Source organism: Physeter macrocephalus, chromosome 2, assembly GCF_002837175.3.
Source record: "Physeter macrocephalus isolate SW-GA chromosome 2, ASM283717v5, whole genome shotgun sequence".
NCBI classification, from domain to species: Eukaryota; Metazoa; Chordata; class Mammalia; order Artiodactyla; family Physeteridae; genus Physeter; species Physeter macrocephalus.
Genome location: NC_041215.1, coordinates 80,331,580 through 80,349,429, shown reverse-complemented (window position 1 = coordinate 80,349,429; position 17,850 = coordinate 80,331,580). Strand labels below are relative to the sequence as shown.

At 33.5% G+C, this 17,850-nt stretch overlaps 1 protein-coding gene across 1 annotated transcript in view; it reads left to right on the top strand.

The window, feature by feature from the left end:
- ATF2 (activating transcription factor 2) overlaps positions 1-17,549 on the top strand; it is an 84,437-nt gene extending 66,888 nt beyond the window's left edge. Inside the window, 3 exon segments of the mRNA XM_055088683.1 lie at positions 1,146-1,352; positions 11,736-11,841; positions 16,491-17,549. Of these exon segments, the coding sequence (XP_054944658.1) occupies positions 1,146-1,352; positions 11,736-11,841; positions 16,491-16,717 (540 nt within the window). The 3' untranslated portion in view covers positions 16,718-17,549.
- Positions 17,550-17,850: the final 301 nt, after the last annotated feature.

Genomic DNA, 17,850 nt, shown 5'->3' with positions numbered 1-17,850 from the left:
CAATATTTAATGCTAGTTACTTGGAAAAGGAATGATAACTTTGATTTTTTGGAGTTTGTAGAGTGAGAACTAATTCAGGTTATTTCCCTGCAGAACTTAAGTTTTTAAGATTTTTGCTTATTGTATAAATTAAGAGAAGATAGAAGTTTTTGTTCACATCATTTTAAAATATCATTAAGTAGAGGTAAAAAAAGTTTTTGTTCACATCATTTTAAAATATCATTAAGTAGAGGTTTTTCAGGCTGCTTCTTTGGATCATGTGTCTGTGGCCACAAAGTGCTGTTTCTTTTGCACTATTCCTAAGGGTTCATATACTGTCTCCTGTATTCAAGTGTTGTGTGGCACAATTTGGGGATTTGTGAGAAGCTTGATGATGTTATTCTGTAGTCCTAAACACTGGACTGTATCACTAGTGACTGAAGATTCCTGTCTCTGGCTGATCTGGCAGAGCAGGGGGACCAATTAAAATGAAAATCTAGACTCTGTGGGATTCTACCCACCAGGAAAATGAGCATTAATAATTATATGAACGTGACCCTTAGAAAAAGACTGACCCCAAATTTCAAAAACTGAAGAAGAGCTGAATACACTAAAATATGTATGTACTTTCAACTCCTTAATTTTAGAGAAACCAATTTTTAAAGAAAATTTACAGATTTAATGCTATTTTTTTATTTCAAAAATAGCATAGAAAACATGGTTTCTCCTAATGAATTTAAATAGGAAGTTATTTTTTATTTTAGTACCTTAATAATTATCAAAGGATTGAATAATACCACAATGTTTGCTTAAAAGTACACTTGGAAAAATACAAGATGGCAAACTACAAGATCTGTACATGATCATTTGTATTGCATTTTTAATTTCTTTGTATTATTTCTATAAAAATGAAAATACTATACAAACTTTAAAGAATACATTCACTGTGATAGTTAATTAGTGAGAATCTTGTTTTAGCAATGCTCATTTATTTCAAGGAATTTGTTAAACCACAGGGTGATTTTCACATTGCTCCACAATATTGATGTATACAATGAGACTTAGAAAGTAAAATTAGTGGCTCTCACCTTTGCCACCCTTTACTGCCTGTGTTAATTTAATCACTAGGTACAAATATAAAAATCTTTCATTTGTGTCTATTATAGGCTTCTCCAGCTCACACAACTCCACAGACCCCAAATACAACTGGTCGTCGAAGAAGAGCAGCTAATGAAGATCCTGATGAAAAAAGAAGGAAGTTTCTGGAAAGAAATAGAGCAGCAGCTTCAAGATGCAGACAAAAAAGAAAAGTCTGGGTTCAGTCTTTAGAAAAGAAAGCAGAAGACTTGAGTTCATTAAATGGTCAACTGCAGGTATGGTGCATATATGTAAATTGTTTTATTTATTTATTTTTAATAATTATGAACACACATTTTCCCTATTTTTTCCTAGTTAGCCATCCAGACATTTTAGGACACAATATTGGGTGTGTATTGAATCTATAGTAAAGCATACCGAGATGAAGTAATATAAAACTTTCAACACTGATGCAGTGAAGAAATTTTTTAATATAAGTGTTTACTTGTATAGTACAAAAGTACCTACCTAAACTATCTGGCTTAAACTTTATAAAGTTGTGATATAGAGTTCAAACAAAGAATCTCAAAATGTAAGATATTACTGGTATTTTACTTTTCTTATTTGTCGGTTTATATCACAACTATAAAGTTGCTGCAATTTGTAGTTTCTGTTTTTAGTTCTTTTGTTCTTTGAATTATAAATTTTGTTTTGTTTTGTTTGTTTTATTTAAAGTGAATATAGTGCTCGTGAAAGGTGCCAGATTGACAGCTTTGGAAACTGAAGGACTCTAATTATCCACAGAACAGGTACAATATGGCCAGTGGCAGTAAAAATCATTTCATACTGCCCTGCCAGTGTGCCTCAGATACATTTCTTAGGAACCTTATGGGGTATAAAGGTTTAAGGCTCCTTCCTGTTCAGTCTTTGGTAAGATTTGCAGTGATGGTATTGGGCAGCACTGTCTGTTTCCTTCCTTCTGTTTTTTCTCCCTTTTTTATTGTTGTTGTTGTTGTTAATGTTGTGAATATTCTCAAGTAAAATCTTCTAAAATACCAACTGATGAGCATCAACTAGAAAACTGATGATAATGAATTGTAGTTGTTATTGGTCAACCTTCTGAGCTATCCATTCCTAGTTAAAAATGAATCTTTTGTGTAATCAGAATTGATGATGAGACCTGTTCTCTTCTTATATCTTTAAAGATGTCACCAATATAAGTGTCTCGTTAAATGCTTAGGAAGAAGCTTTTTAGCACCAGGCGTAGCATTTAATCTAATGTAAATTTTATAACAAAATTTTTTCATACGTGACGCTGACATCTTTTCAACTCTATGTTGGGGGCTTCCCTGGTGGCTCAGTGGTTAAGAATCCGCCTGCCAATGCAGGGGGACATGGGTTCAAGTCCTGGTCTGGGAAGATCCCACATGCCACGGAGCAGCTAAGCCCGTGCGCCATGACTACCGAGCCTGCGCTCTAGAGCCCGCATGCCACAACTACTGAAGCCTGAGTGCCTAGAGCCTGTGCTCTGCAACAAGAGAAGCCACCGCAATGAGAAGCCCGTGCACCGCAACGAAGAGTAGCCCCCACTCGAGGCAACTAAAGTAAGCCCACGTGCAGCAACGAAGACCTGATACAGCCAAAAATAAATTTAAAAAAAAACTCTGTTGTGCTTTGAATATTGACATGTTAGCTTTAGGACAAATATAATCATCTCACAAAATTTACTTTTAACCATTTCACTTTAACCATTTAGAACAAAATTAAACATGATTTACCATATCACAGAGACTTCAAATATGTACTTGTATACTAGGATATTAAGAAATAATATATTATCTGACAAATGAATTCTTATTCAAGAACTATTTTCGTAATGTTGAAGAAAAAAACTTGAATTTTTTCTTAAGTGAAACAGATTATAGATACCAATTTATTTATATACTATAAATATGTCTTATTATTTACCAGATTTCTCTTAGAATATTAACTATCATCATTTAAATTTTTAAATGTTCATATTACATTAACAAAGTGATTTAGGAGGACCTATTTTCTTCTTTTCTGTTCTTAACTAACAAAATCATTCTTCTGAATGACTCGGTTATTTTACACTTATGTGGTATTAAAGATATCTTTGTTATCCTCAGTTGTCTTATCCATAGAATAGAGATAATAATACTTGCTGGTCCTACTGCTGTGGGTTGTTACATACATCAGTCGAATTAGAATGTTTGCAGATATTTTAAAATATAATAGGATAAATTTATCAATATTTTTCTTTGTAATTTGGCTTATTGTGCCTTTTTAAGAAGTAAAAATGTTTGAAAACTATAAAGCAGTGTATAAGTATGTGGTATTATTTTCATGGTATTGGACTTTATTTAGGTTGGGCCAGTTTTTCTGTTTTGACCCAAGGCATAGCAGTGTTAACAGCTTTTAATGAGACATTGCTATTTCTTTAATTATACTGCAGCACTGGTCACCATTATGAATAGCAGCAGTGCTTTATTATTTCAGAAAACCTTGGAAAATTCAGCATTCAAAATAAATGTAAAATTTACTTCATTGATCTCTTGCTTTTTCTACCATCCAAACTGATTAAAATATCATTATTGTAAATTGTGTTACATTTTTATATTTCCTAATTTGGGTAGAAATTTCTTGATTAGAGGAATAAAGGCAAGATTTATCACCTAGGTAAAAGTTACCTAACACTTTAGTTTTGAAGCAAGTGTGAAACTTTTACTTATTTTTTTTTAAGACTATTTATTTATTTATTTGGCTGTGTCGGGTCTTAGTTGTGGCATGTGGGATCTTCGTTACGGTATGCGGGATCTTTCCTTGCGGCACACGGGCTTTTCTAGTCGTGGCATGTGGGCTCCAGAGTGTGCAGGCTCAGTAGTTGCAGCACATGGGCTCTCTAGTTGTGGTGCGCAGGCTCTAGAGCTTAGTTGCCCCGTGGCATGTGGGATTTTAGTTACCTGAACAGGGATTGAACTTGCGTCCCCTGCATTGGAAGGTGGATTCTTAACCACTGGACCACCAGGGAAGTCCCAAAACTTTTAAATGGAAGTCAAATTCAAGAAATCACTAAGTTAAACTCTACAGTTGAACATAAATTCTACAGTTGAACATAACTTTAGTTAATATCTCAAATTACAAACAGAACCAGTAAAGTCAGTATATTTTTTAAATTGAGGTATAGTTGATGTACGATATACACTTATATAAGTTTTGGTGTACACATCGTGATTCACAGTTGTTAAAGGTTATACTCCATTTACACTTATATAAATATTGGCTATATTCCTTGTGCTGTACAATATATCCTTGTAGCTTATTTATTTTATATATAGTAGTTTTTACCTCTCAATCCCCTTCCCCTGTCTCGCGCCTCCCCTCTTCTCTCTCCCCACTGGTAAGCTCTGTTTTTCTCAATATCTGTTTCTTTTTTGTTATATTTACTAGTTTTGTTTTTTAGATTCCAGATATAGGTGATATCGTACAGTATTTGTCTTTCTCTAATTTATGTCACTAAGCATAAAAATGAGTATTTTTAATCATTAATAACTGAGTGATGATGGCATCATGGTTAGATAAGAACGTGTTCTTAGTTTTAGAGATGCATACCAAAATATGAAGATAGGTGAAATGATGTGTTATCAGGGATTTTTTAAAAAAATACTTTTGCAAAAAAGAAAGAGAATAAGGTCCTTCTGCATGTATTAACTTGGAAAAATGTCTGTAATATATTATTATGGGCAAAAAGAAAGTTGCTGGAAACAGTCCAGTGTCCATCAACAGATAAATTGTGGCATATACATCCAATGGAATATTTTTCAGCCATAAAAAGGAGTGAAAGTACATGCTACAATGTGGATGAACCTCAAAATGTTATGCTTAAGTGAAAGAAGCCACACACAAAGTCACGAATTATATGACTCCATTTGTATGAAATATGTAGAACAAATGAATCCATAGAGACAAAATGCAAATGTAGTTTCCAGGGACTTGGGGGAGGAGGAAATAGGCAGAAACTGGTTAATGGATAAGGGGTTTTACTTTGAATGGACAGATAGAGGGTGGTGGTAACCCAACATTGCAGATGTACTAAATGCTACAGAACTGTTCACTTTAAAATGGTTAATTCTATATTATGGAAATTTCACCTCAATAAATTCAATAAATTAAAGTTGCATACTAAAATGTGTAACATAATTCTTTTTCATTAATGAAAGGTTTATACTTAGATGGATAAATGTGTAGGTATGGAAGTCAGTATAGAAATGATTCTTTAAATAGAAGTAAAATTTTAAGAATGACATGTACCAGCTTGTAACAGTGATGAAGAGGGGGTTGGAAAGCATGGATGGTTTGGAAAGAAAGGGTACCTCAATTATGACTTTATTGTTTCAAGTGGATATATGATTTTTTTGGTTGTTTTTTAGTTATTTGTCATATAAAAAAAACAGTTCTTAAAAAGTAAGTGACACATTCTAGTTTTCAGAGTATGAAGAGTTAATGTGCTTATAATAGATTCTGGAGAAAAATTTCATTTGGTCTGCCAACAGCAAAACCGTTAACTGTGCAGAACAGAATGACTTGTAAAGAAAATTGAATGTCAAAGAAATAATTAAACTCTATGTGAAAACATTCATCAATTCTACATTTCCTTAATAATCCTTCACGTGACATACAGGCTTAGCTGATCAGTGTAGTGGGCAGTAATGACCCATGGTTGCTTATATATTATATATAATAAAAGGTTTAATAAGTGTTGAGGTGTGACTCTTCATATTTTTACCAAATATATATTAGGTTTCAAAGAAAATACTAATTATTCAATCTTATTGCCCCACTCACTGAATTTAATTATATTTTAGCTTTCTAGAGTCATTGCTTTAAAAGAGCAATTTTATCAAATTGTATTAGATACATTTATGGTCATCTAGACCAAGAATTGGATACTGTTGGTTATAAACTATTATATTTTTAAAGGTAATATATGATTTTGTCTTTTACTTGAAATGGTTTTAACCTCGTTATGTCTTTGTCTTTCAGCTATACTCATCTTGGGGGTTAGTTTTCAGTTTAGAATTTCAGTGTTTCCTTTATGAACAAAAGGCTGACTCTTTACTAATAGGAGCTCCTTAACAATCTGTGGATAAAACTTGGAGAGTTTGTTGTGGATTTTGCTTTTAAAACTTAGGTATTGCAAAATGTGTGTGGAGTGGAAGCTCAGTAAATTAATGGAAGCATTCTTTTTTTTTTTTTTTTTGCGGTGCGCGGGCCTCTCACTGTTGTGGCCTCTCCCTTTGCGGAGCACAGGCTCCGGACGTGCAGGCTCAGCGGCCATGGGTCACGGGCCCAGCCGCTCCACGGCATGTGGGATCCTCCTGGACCGGGGCACGAACCCACGTCCCCTGCATCGGCAGGCGGACTCTCAACCACCGCACCACCAGGGAAGCCCTGGAAGCATTCTTTGATAGCAGGATATGTGAGGAGTTTTCACTCATAAGTTAATATGGAAAAGGTTTTGCTTATTGGTCCATTGACTTAAGGGGAATGGGACCAAATCTTTTATTCCTGGTACCTAAACGATATTTTACTTTAGTATTTATCACCCGAAATAGAAAGGAATGGCAGCAGTTGGGAGATGGTATACAATATCTGTTTAATTCCTGAAAAAAACAGAACTGTTTTCCTTTTCCCCCCTGAGTTTTTCACTATATTCTAGAGGGGGAAAGGGTAATAGTGATGTCACCTCTACCTCATGCATTTTATTCTGAGTACTTCTTTTTACTAGCCTTTACTAAAATCTTCCCAAGCCTTTACTTCCCCATCTGTCAAACTCATAGAATAAGTACTATTTTGAAGATCAAATGAGAGAGGTAATAGAAAAGTATGTTGTAACTACACTGTGCAAATGCTAATTATTTATTATTCATTCTGTCATTAAGCATCTATTGTGTGCAGGGCATGTTATTAGACACGGGATAGAACAGTGAAAAAAGACATTGTCCTTAACACTTGCAGAATTTGTGGTCTGGCGGAGAAGACATGTGAAACAAGTAATTAAAGTATGAGAATAGGAAAAGTCATTCCCATTCATTTTGCAGAATATTTGCAACATATTATGAACCCTGTCATCTTTTTTTCTATTGTTGAAGATAAAAATTAAAGAACTATTTTGTTTTCAAGTATAAGGTTTTGCATCCGTGACAACCCTTAAAACTTGTCGTGGGAAGTTAAGATGCTTAATTATTGATTTTTGTGAAGACTGGCTTATCTTTAGCAATGAGAAATTCCCCAAAGAAGAAACTATCCAATATTATTTCTTTAATTTGGGAGGTAGTAGCTCCCAAAGCTAGCTAGCTCCCAAAGGTAGTAGCTTTCTAGTAGGAACTAGAAAGTCAAAGATCATGAATTTATGGAGTACCTGTTCATCAATCTGTGGCCAGATATCAGTGAAAAATTTTGACTGATTAATCAGTTGGCTATCCTGTCATTATTTCATCAGGCTGATCTGCTTCAGACTGTTAAAAAAATATATTATTTGTTCATCAGTATGTAATTAACCTTTGAATAGATACAAATAGAGTAGAGCAATGGTATAGACAGTGCCAAAATAATTACATTTTCTTTTAGACCATAATAATAATTTTCTTCAGCATCTACTTTATCTTACCAAGTATACTTTACTTTGACAAAAATATCAGTAATTGCTCACATTTGAATGGGACTTTAATGTTTTCCAAATGTTTCCATGTCTCTTATTTCACTTCATCTTCAGAATGATCCAGGAAGACAGTTAACATATTCTGCAAATATACTAAATAAATAACAAACTAACCAGAAAGGCTTTGGAGGCTAAATCCAATTATAATCCAATCTAACATAATCCTCAGATAGTAGAGGTATAAATATTTCTTTTTTCATTTAATATTAAATCTGTTTATGGCTTAACATGTATGCCCTCCAGATTCACTTTGGCTTAAGCAAACTGGTTTTATATATTTATATAAATACAAATATAGATAGATATATGTGGTCCGTTACGGCTTTCTTTTTTTTTTTTCATTCTGAGGTCTCTCCATAGGATCTTCAGGACTCTTCTCATTATATATATGGAGGCTTTTGTCTCTGATTCTACCTGTCTTCCGATCTTTCTTTGTCAAAACATTTCAGAGTTAGTCACGATTTATGCAACTGCCTTATCTAAATATTGTCTATCTTTATGTTTAAGTCCTTTCCTTTATACATATGGGTATGAGACTATAATTCTTGAATGTTTGGATTAATTTGTTGAATTTTGCTACATTTATCAAACGATTTTAAAAATGCTGGCCGGGCTTTGGCAAACTCTTACAATTCTGCCTAATGTAAAGGTTATATACCATAATGAGTCTCCTATTTTCAACCTCTGCTTGACCTGATCTTGACCACAAGCTTATGCTCACACTTAGGGTTCTACAGCTCAACTAAATCCACTTCCTTCAAGGTTTGGCCTTCTCATTCCTAATCAGCACTCCACCTGTGTGCTTTGCAGTATTTCTCACAGTCCCAATTCTTTGCTAGCAACCATGTCCCATTTGCTGCTTTCAGTCTAGTGCTTGATACCAGTTTTTAAAGAAATTGACTATTAGGATACAATAATAATACAAACTATTGATTTAATTTAACCTTTCAATCAAAAATCACTTGAGCTTCAGGATTACCATTAGGAAAATCTCTTACCATTTTAGATCAGGATGATGTAAAAAATTAGACTAAATTTGTATTGAGCATAGCTTGAGTTTGTTGGGGGTATTTTTCTTACAATTTCTGTCATTTAAAAGGTGTAGGGGGAAAATTGGGTTATTTGAATTTTGGATGAAGAATAGCATACTTGTGTACTGTTATCACTTAGGTATACATAAATTATAATGTTCAAACGGTTTTATTTTTAATTTCCTTCTCTCTTCCAGTTTTTTTCTTTCCCCAAGTTGTTTGCTCTGTTAAGTGTGACTCCAATTAAATTCAGTTAACACAAATATAAGTAAGTTGTTGTAACAGGAATCAAATACCTTACCTCTGAAGTCCTTAATGTTCATTACTCATTGTTAGCTAGTGGCATCTTTAGTTTCTTCACTTGTCAATGGACCAGGTAGTCTAATTAGACGAACAACCAAAATACCACCTACTGTTAAATTTGAATATAGAAACTGATATTCCATCCATCAGTTTCAAACCTGTCATTTAAAGAGAGATTTTGAATGTATATATTTAATTTTGAGTGCATAGGAATACTGTTTTATTGGTTGGTTCCCAGAATTATTTAAATCAACTATTTTGTATCAGTTAGATTATCAACTTGTAACTGCTCAGGAATTTTATCTAATACAGCATTTTGTTTCATAATATGGTTTATAATGAATGTCCATATGGAGTATTTAGTTGAGAAGGCATTTGTGATTTTTAAAATTCTGTAATGGAGGTGATGCTATTAAAGACGCCCATTTTCATTTTCTGACTGAGAAAATTAACAGTGTGACTATGTTGGTGAGGTTGTTGGCAATAAATAATGAAATTAGGACCCCTGACCAGTTTTATATTATTTAAGCTATTTCATTTCACCTTCTTTGGTGTTTTTAACCCCTGGAAATAGATTTTAGAGAAGACCATGGTAATTCTGTGTACTCAGTCTATGCCAGGCTGTGGGCTATGCTCTGGGGATACAAAAAGCAAGATAATCCCTGCCCTTGAGAAACCTCAATCTGGCAGAGGTGGCAAATAAGTAAACTAAAAATTACAATCCAGTGTGATAAGTACTACGTAAATACACACATACAAACACACATACATACATATATGTATATATGGCTGTGGGAGCACAGAAATTGACACCTAACTTTTCCTGTGCATATTTATATTGTACTGAGTTGACGCTTAAAGATGAGTGAAATAATTAGCAAGGCAAAAAGGTTTTCTAGATGGAAGCAACAGTATATATTTAGTTAGCCATATGAAATTTCTATTTTTATAGGTCAAAATGATTAAATATTGATTATTTAATAGGGTCAAACTAATGAGAAGGGTGGTCACAGGTACCAGATTATAAAAGATTGTGTATTCTTGACTAAAAATACATATCCAGCCCTATTTCAATATTATAAAAATTAATGAGAGAAACTTGTAGACGTGAGTCTCAAAATCAAGCTGACACAGCAGAGAGAGAAAGAAACTTTTTTTTGGATAATATATGTTGGATTATTCATAATATGGGTTCCCATAAATAGTGTCATTAATAAAGAGCTATAATTAGCAGTATTGACAATAATGACGACTTCAGTATTCCATAGAAATTAGTTTTCTAAATAACAGCTTGTTTTCTAAAGCAAACTTTTAACCTTTTCTTTTTGTACTTTAATCACTATACACCCATTTTTGTCTCAAATACAATATTCTAAACATAATTTAACCTTTTTATGAATGGTTCAGAGTTCTTGTAAGCATCAAGAACAAGCATTTGTTCTGTGCTTTAATATAGTGTTACAGTTTATTGTTATTGGGGTGTGAGGAACTATTTGACCCGACAGACTTGCCTTTGGATTGCTTAACTTTTATTCTTTTGATTTGTATGTTTCTGTTATTGATCACTTAAGGAGGCATAATGAGTCTAATCTACTAAAGTATTTTACCTTCAGCTTTCTGGTTAAGAGACTGAGGGATGGAAAAAGAAGTGCTTGAGCTTTTATGTACACCTTTTTTTGCTGTATTTCTTCATTTAGTTTTGGGTTCATGGATAAAATGTGAATGGTTAATGTAAGTCCAAATAAGTAGAGGTGTTTGTAAGTTAAGATTTTTTAATGTTACCAATTTATTAAATTCATATTATTTCTAACTCTTGAGTATTGGTAATTATCACTAATTTATGTGTTAATATTTGGGGGTGACCCAAAGGAATTAATTGGACTCTCTCAGTTTGGAACTTTTACATAGAATCTATCAGATTAATGCATCCAAAACAAAGACTGAACTGCTCATTCTGTAATGAGTAGGACAGATCACCACTGATTTATCAGATTTAAGTTTAGATGTGTACAAATGGCCTAGGTCAAAGGCAATTAAGCCATTTCGACATTACATCTGCTTTCACTGGTTCTATGTCCAACACAGTGCCTTGCGATGCATTTTAGGTATCCAGGATTCTTTGGTTATTTGCGTTTTCCCCTATGGAGCTTTTCCTAGTTTCTAGAAAACTGCTTAATTTAGTTTCCAGGACAAATTTTTTTACTTCCAAGTGAATAGAGTCAGTGAAATTTTATCCTGACTCCCCTGATATTTCTAATTGTTCAAATAATCAAAAAGAGCATGTAACATGTAAAAAATACCTTTGATAGGTAACCTGTAGTATATAAGCAGTCACAAGGCAAATGATAATGTAAAAAATAACTTTGAAATATGCTATCCAGTTGTGGTGTTATTTAAATTTTTATGTAAGTTGCAGGTTCTGTATAAATACTAAAATATAAAAGCTAATGTGTAATAATTAAACATTTATGCAGCATATTTTGTTTATTCCTTGGTGTTCTTTTAAAGATGTCCGATTTTCATATCTTAATCTTCACTTGTTTTAAACAGTAAAAAATGTTTAGTCTGATGCTGGTAAGGTACATAAGTTGTTTCTTCCCCAGAGTGAAGTCACCCTGCTGAGAAATGAAGTGGCACAGCTGAAACAGCTTCTTCTAGCTCATAAAGATTGCCCTGTAACCGCCATGCAGAAGAAATCTGGCTATCATAGTGAGTAATGTTCCATTACCTATAGCCTTAGGCTACATCAGTGAAATACTGCCAGAGTGAACCAAGCTACCATTAAAAAAGTGGAGACTGCAGTTCTGATATTTAATTTTTAAATATCAGAAGTTCTGCAAGTTTATTATGGAATGGGGGATATACTTCTTAGAATCTAGAGTTTTTAATTTTCCTACTTCTAGCTTTTTTCTAGAGATTACTATAAATAAAATGGGTTGGTTAATAATTTAAAGTATAGTGTAAGTACTGATGATATTTTGTTTATATTCTCAGAGTAATACTTTTCTTGGACTGACATAGTGAAACACTACTTCTTTTCTAGCCTCTGTTTAGTAATTTTTTTTGTCTTCACTTAATCTGTAGCAGATCCTATTGTTACGTATGAGATCCTATTGTTCTTTCTTAGATATCAGCATTGTGCAGTTTTATTGTTCTGAATCTTTAGATTGAGTCTTCTAGTTAGTCATAAAAATGCTAAAATAGAACAGTATTTAAATTATCTGCTTTAAGTTTCCTTTTAAATATTTACCTTCAAAATGAGATTCTTCTGTTTTCAGCATTTTAGAAGTTAATTGTCCTTTTCCTTCTTGTAATGTCCTTTTTTGATAAGGTGTACAATGTTGGAACCAGCTGTTACTCTTGAATAAATGGCCAATTTTGTCCATCGTACACAAATTTGTAACAAATAACAGAGCTGGGAATGCATTAGACAACATTCATAATATATAACCCACAGCTTTCATTTTTATGATTTAGTGATATTTCAGGATATTTGTAAATGTGAAAATTGTTTCAACCATATGTATCCACTTCGTTTTAATTTGCCAGTGTCAGTAATTCAAAAGAAACATTTTGTATTGGATGCAAACAGTTCCTCAGGTGCTCACGATAAAACTTAATGGCCACCATCTTTACTTGTAGTCATTGTAAGCAGTTTCATCAGGATGGGCAATATTTTTTAATTTAAAAGATTCAGTAGATTTAGCAACTCTCTGTTGCCATATATATTTAGAACATTGATTTTTGTCAGTTTTGAGCAAATAAATCTCAGTCCTTTGATATCTAGTCATTTTGACAGGATTGTGAAACACATTGTGGAGTAAATTGGAACCATATAGAAATATGTTTGGGGTTTGTATTAACAATGACTGCTGCAGGGATGAGGCCATTATGGCTCCCATCTGACTTAACAACATAATTTCCTTTAGAAGTTACTGAGTTCAGCATTATGCATACATGATTTTCTTAACAAGAGAGCTCTCTTGAATTTTGATAGTTCAGAAAGAAATATACAAGTGATTCTATAAAATTAGAAGGAAAATTAACTCTTAAATTGCATTCAGTTCAAAATTATCTTCAGTTGTTTTTGGGTTTTTTTTTTTTTTTTTGCGGTACGCGGGCCTCTCACTGTCGTGGCCTGTCCCATTGCGGAGCACAGGCTCTGGATGCGCAGACTCAGCGGCCATGGCTCACGGGCCCTGTCGCTCCGCAACATGTGGGATCTTCCCGGACCAGGGCACGAACCCGTGTCCCCTGCATCGGCAGGCGGACTCTCAACCCCTGCACCACCAGGGAAGCCCTATCTTCAGTTTTTTAATCTTAGTTAATTTATTGGATAACCCCAACAGTTTTATCCCCATTATCCAGGCAGTATATGCTCAGCAAATGCAAGCCAATTTTTTATTTTAAGCAATAAAGATATTTTTAAGTGTATATATGTATGGTTTTATATGCTATATCCTCAAAGTGACTGAAAATCTAGATTAATAAGTTTTTAGTGAAGGTATACAAGGTTGTGAAAATGTAAGAAATGAATAAGACATTTTTGGGTTTGGGAACAGTTCCTATCTTATCCTGTCCAGTTATCTAGATAATCAAATTGACTGAGGTAAGTATAGTTCTTGCATAAAATTAGTTCTCTTCAGCTGTTGGGAGATAATTGGATTTTGTAGAAATTTCAGAATTTCTATTTTCAAATTTGAAGTCTTTGGGAAAAAATCTGACTTCTCTGTTGTTTAACAGTCAAGGTAAATACAAAAATTGTTTAAGTAAATGTTTAAATCTTGGAGAAAATGTGGAGAAATTCACAAATACCTAACACTATTCATCACATTGTAGCCCATAGCAGTTGCTAATAGTGGTGAGCTATAATACTAGTTAACTCAAAACACTGTATATAGAAAACTAAGGTTTAGTAGAAATTAAGGAATATTACTAAGTCTTGCAGGTAAAGGTGACAGTATAAAGTCACACAGTCATAGGGTCTCTTTTTTAACTCGGGGAAGTCCCACATCCTAGGAAACCCCTCAGTCATGGGAAAACCATGACAGTTGTTGACCTTAAGGGTCAAGTAGTATATTAAAATGAGAATGAAAATATGAAAACATTTTTAATGTTTGGGTTCCTTGAAGAATAAAACATAAGAGTAATCTTATTGCCATTAATTCATATTCTGTAGATCTCTGGGCATAATTAACATTGTATTATAGTTGTTTCTGTAATCCTAAGTGGGAAGAAAAGCTTATTGGGCCCTAAATTGTGAGCTTATATTTTCATTAATGAAAATATGTATAAACATTGGTGGAACTTCAGAGAGAGTGAATTGTCAGACAGCTGGTTTCTTTTAAGTAGGGCCAAAAACGACTCTGTGAGTGCAGTAAGATCTCTTGTATCTTTCTAGAGCTTGTGATTATATTAGTAATTTTTCTCCCCTTACCATCTAGAACTGGACATAGGTGCAGCTGTATCACATTATAAAGGTATTTTATACATAAAATTTATAATTACATAATTTATAAGTGAGTGGTACCTGCTTCTTTGTACCGCCTAAAGATTTGTTTTACCGAATTCTGAAGGCCTGGAGGTAGATAAGCACTTGTCCCTTACAACTTACTGTTTCATTTTGAGTCATCGCCTCCACAATATATTTACATTTCCTTATATCACTCATCACAGATCAGCCTCTTTATTTCTGAAAGCTGTTATATCCCTAGAACGTAACATTGAGAGAAAGGACATTTTGTTGTCATGTTGAATAGTGGTGAAGTAGAGGGCTTTTTACTGTTCTCTCTAGTTAAACTGTCATTTGCCAGTGTTTTCTGTGAATGCATAACAATTGTATTGGCTATATAACTGAATTGTAAATATTTTATAACATTCATTATTGCTTGATCGAACAGTATCCTTTTTCTGCTTTATATAATTTTAAAAAGGATTACTGATTGTGCTTTTTTTTTTTTAACTACATCTTGAGGTCAGATTTTTATCCAGTGGTGTAGTTTTGCATTTAAAGCAGATTTATAGAGAGGGTGAGATTCTATCACATTAAAATTCTGTTAAGAGCTACTATATTTCAGAAAACCCTCAAAATGAAGAATTTTATTTGAACTAAAGTTGTACTTGCCAGATTCCTCCCCCTCTATCTTCTACATTACAAATCATGGGGTAAGTCCTACTTCATGGGGTCCACAGTCTTTTAATAACTGACTTTCAGAATGAGCACCTGGCCATCAGTAAGCAGGCCAGTATGTATTGTCAGATTTGATAGAAAGCCAGCTTATTATCACTTCTAAACACTAAATAAAAATTATTTTAGAGTGTTCAGAAAGAAACAAAGCTAAACAGTACTGTTTAGGGATATATACCTATTTGGTAAAACTTCAAAGAAAAAACAAGGGAATGGTAAAAGAAATACATATCAGAATGGTGATTGCCTTTGGTGAAGAGAGGAGCCTCCAAGAAGCACGAGTGTTACTAGCAATTTTCTCTTTAAGTTGGGGGCTGGGTTCACAGGTGTTCATGCTATCATTGTGTGTCATAACTTGCATACACTATAATTATTTGTGTGTGTTGTACTTATCAGATTTTTCACTAAATGAAATTATTGGATTCTCTTCCATTAAAATAAGAAAGTTGAAGATTTGTTGTTAAAGCCTAAAAAATGGTAGATATATTTTCATAAATATTTAGAATGCCCTTTCCTGTGAATATCTTTTCAATTACAATATCCTGAGTTTTATATGGATTTTTATTTGAATCTCAATTCATGCAACTATAACAGCTGGTGCCATTTAGAGTCTAAATATTGCTTATTCTCATGTGTATGCATCATTAGAATCAGGTGTTATAATCATCCATTGCTGCCTTAGATGGAAAGTCAGCCAGAATAAAAATAGTTCTGCAGAGGGAATTATTTGAAGATATAATTTGTATGTTAGAATTCATTTTGTTTATGCATATGGTTATAAATTTTTTAATCTTTTAATAAGAATGGCATGTAGACAAACAGACTGGTTTTGTGAAATGTGTTGCTGGGGTAAGTGTTTGATTATATCTATAAGAGACCTATCTCCCAAATTTAACACTATTTAGCAAATAATTCTTCAACTCTCTTTTATGTGGCACTGGGCATTGAGGTGTTTCCATGTGCATGCTTGTGCCTTGTTTAGCCTGTTACAGGCAAAATTGCCTACTTCATGACTTCTAGCCACCTTTCAATTACTCAATTCCAGTCATACCAACTTCTCTGAACTGATCCTGTAAAATGCCATCTAACTTTTTATTCTGTGCATTGACTCAACCTGATAAATTCTTACAACTATTTTAAGAAACTGAGTAGTTTCCTTTTTTCCACTCAGCTGCTGATAAAGATGATAGTTCAGAAGACCTGTCAGTGCCGAGTAGTCCACATACTGAAGCTATACAGCATAGTTCTGTCAGCACATCCAATGGAGTCAGTTCAACTTCCAAGGCAGAAGCTGTAGCCACTTCAGTCCTCACACAGATGGCGGACCAGAGTACAGAGCCTGCGCTTTCACAGATTGTCATGGCTCCTTCCTCCCAGTCACAGCCCTCAGGAAGTTGATTAAAAACCTCAGTGCAGCAGTTTTAGATACTCATTAGTGACTTCAAAGGGAAATCAAGGAAAGACCAGTTTCCATTTATGCGAAGTCTGTGGTTGTAAATTTTTTTTTTTACTTGAAATTAAATTTGGCTCTAAAGTTGGTGTAGCAGCAGTTGATGATCAGACTGAACCACAACAGTTTTTAGTCTCTGGAAAAAGACTGATTTTGCTTTTTTTATAAATATTGTTAGATTTATTAATTTTTATGTGCTCAATGTGTAAATTGTATTATAATTCATTGTGGTTTATTTCACTTTTAATTTTGTGGTGTTTTAATAAATGGGGGTGTTACTGAATCTCTCTTCCCACTTCCATTTCTTTTGACCACCTCTTAACCCTCAACTGTGATGGTAGTATTGTTATATCATTTATACCAAAGTTCTGCGTAGTCCCTGTTGACTTTGTAGTGTTAACAAGGTCATAAAGCACTAGCAAGAGAAATATAGAAATTCGCTTTTAATCTTTTTGCCTTTTATTTTGCACATTATGCAAAAGGAAGAACATTATCGAACACTTTTTGAGTGAAATATGGTAAAAGACATACAGTGCTTTTATGCACACTTAAACTAAATGAAGATCAGTAACAGTGTGTTTTCTTTATTTTTTAAGAAGATTTTAAGTAGGCATGAATTTTGGAATCCTTTATCATTTCAAAAATGACTATTTTTTAAGGCTTAAATTCAGTATTTTAAACCCTATGTTTTGAGACTAACAAACAAAATATGAAATTATGTAATGTACAATACAGGGTTATCAGATATCTAATAATTTTTTGAAATTAGTTTTTGGTTTTGTTTTTTGTTTTGTTTTGCAGATTTCAGGTTTCAAACTGAGAAGTTTATGCATAATCAAGTAAGGTATGGTTGCCAGAAAAGCCTAAAAATTACTACTTAGAAAATTTAAGACTGTTTACCCCCATTGTCTTGTACTTGCAAGCTAACTTGTACTTATTCTTGTGAAAGCACTGTCATCTTTTAGTAGCAAATTTTGATAACGTTTCTCGTGGGAAAAAAATCAGTATCTATCTTTAGAACAATGTAATTATAATATGGGAAACAAGAGTGAGTGAGAGAGAGAGAGAGAGAGAGAGAGAG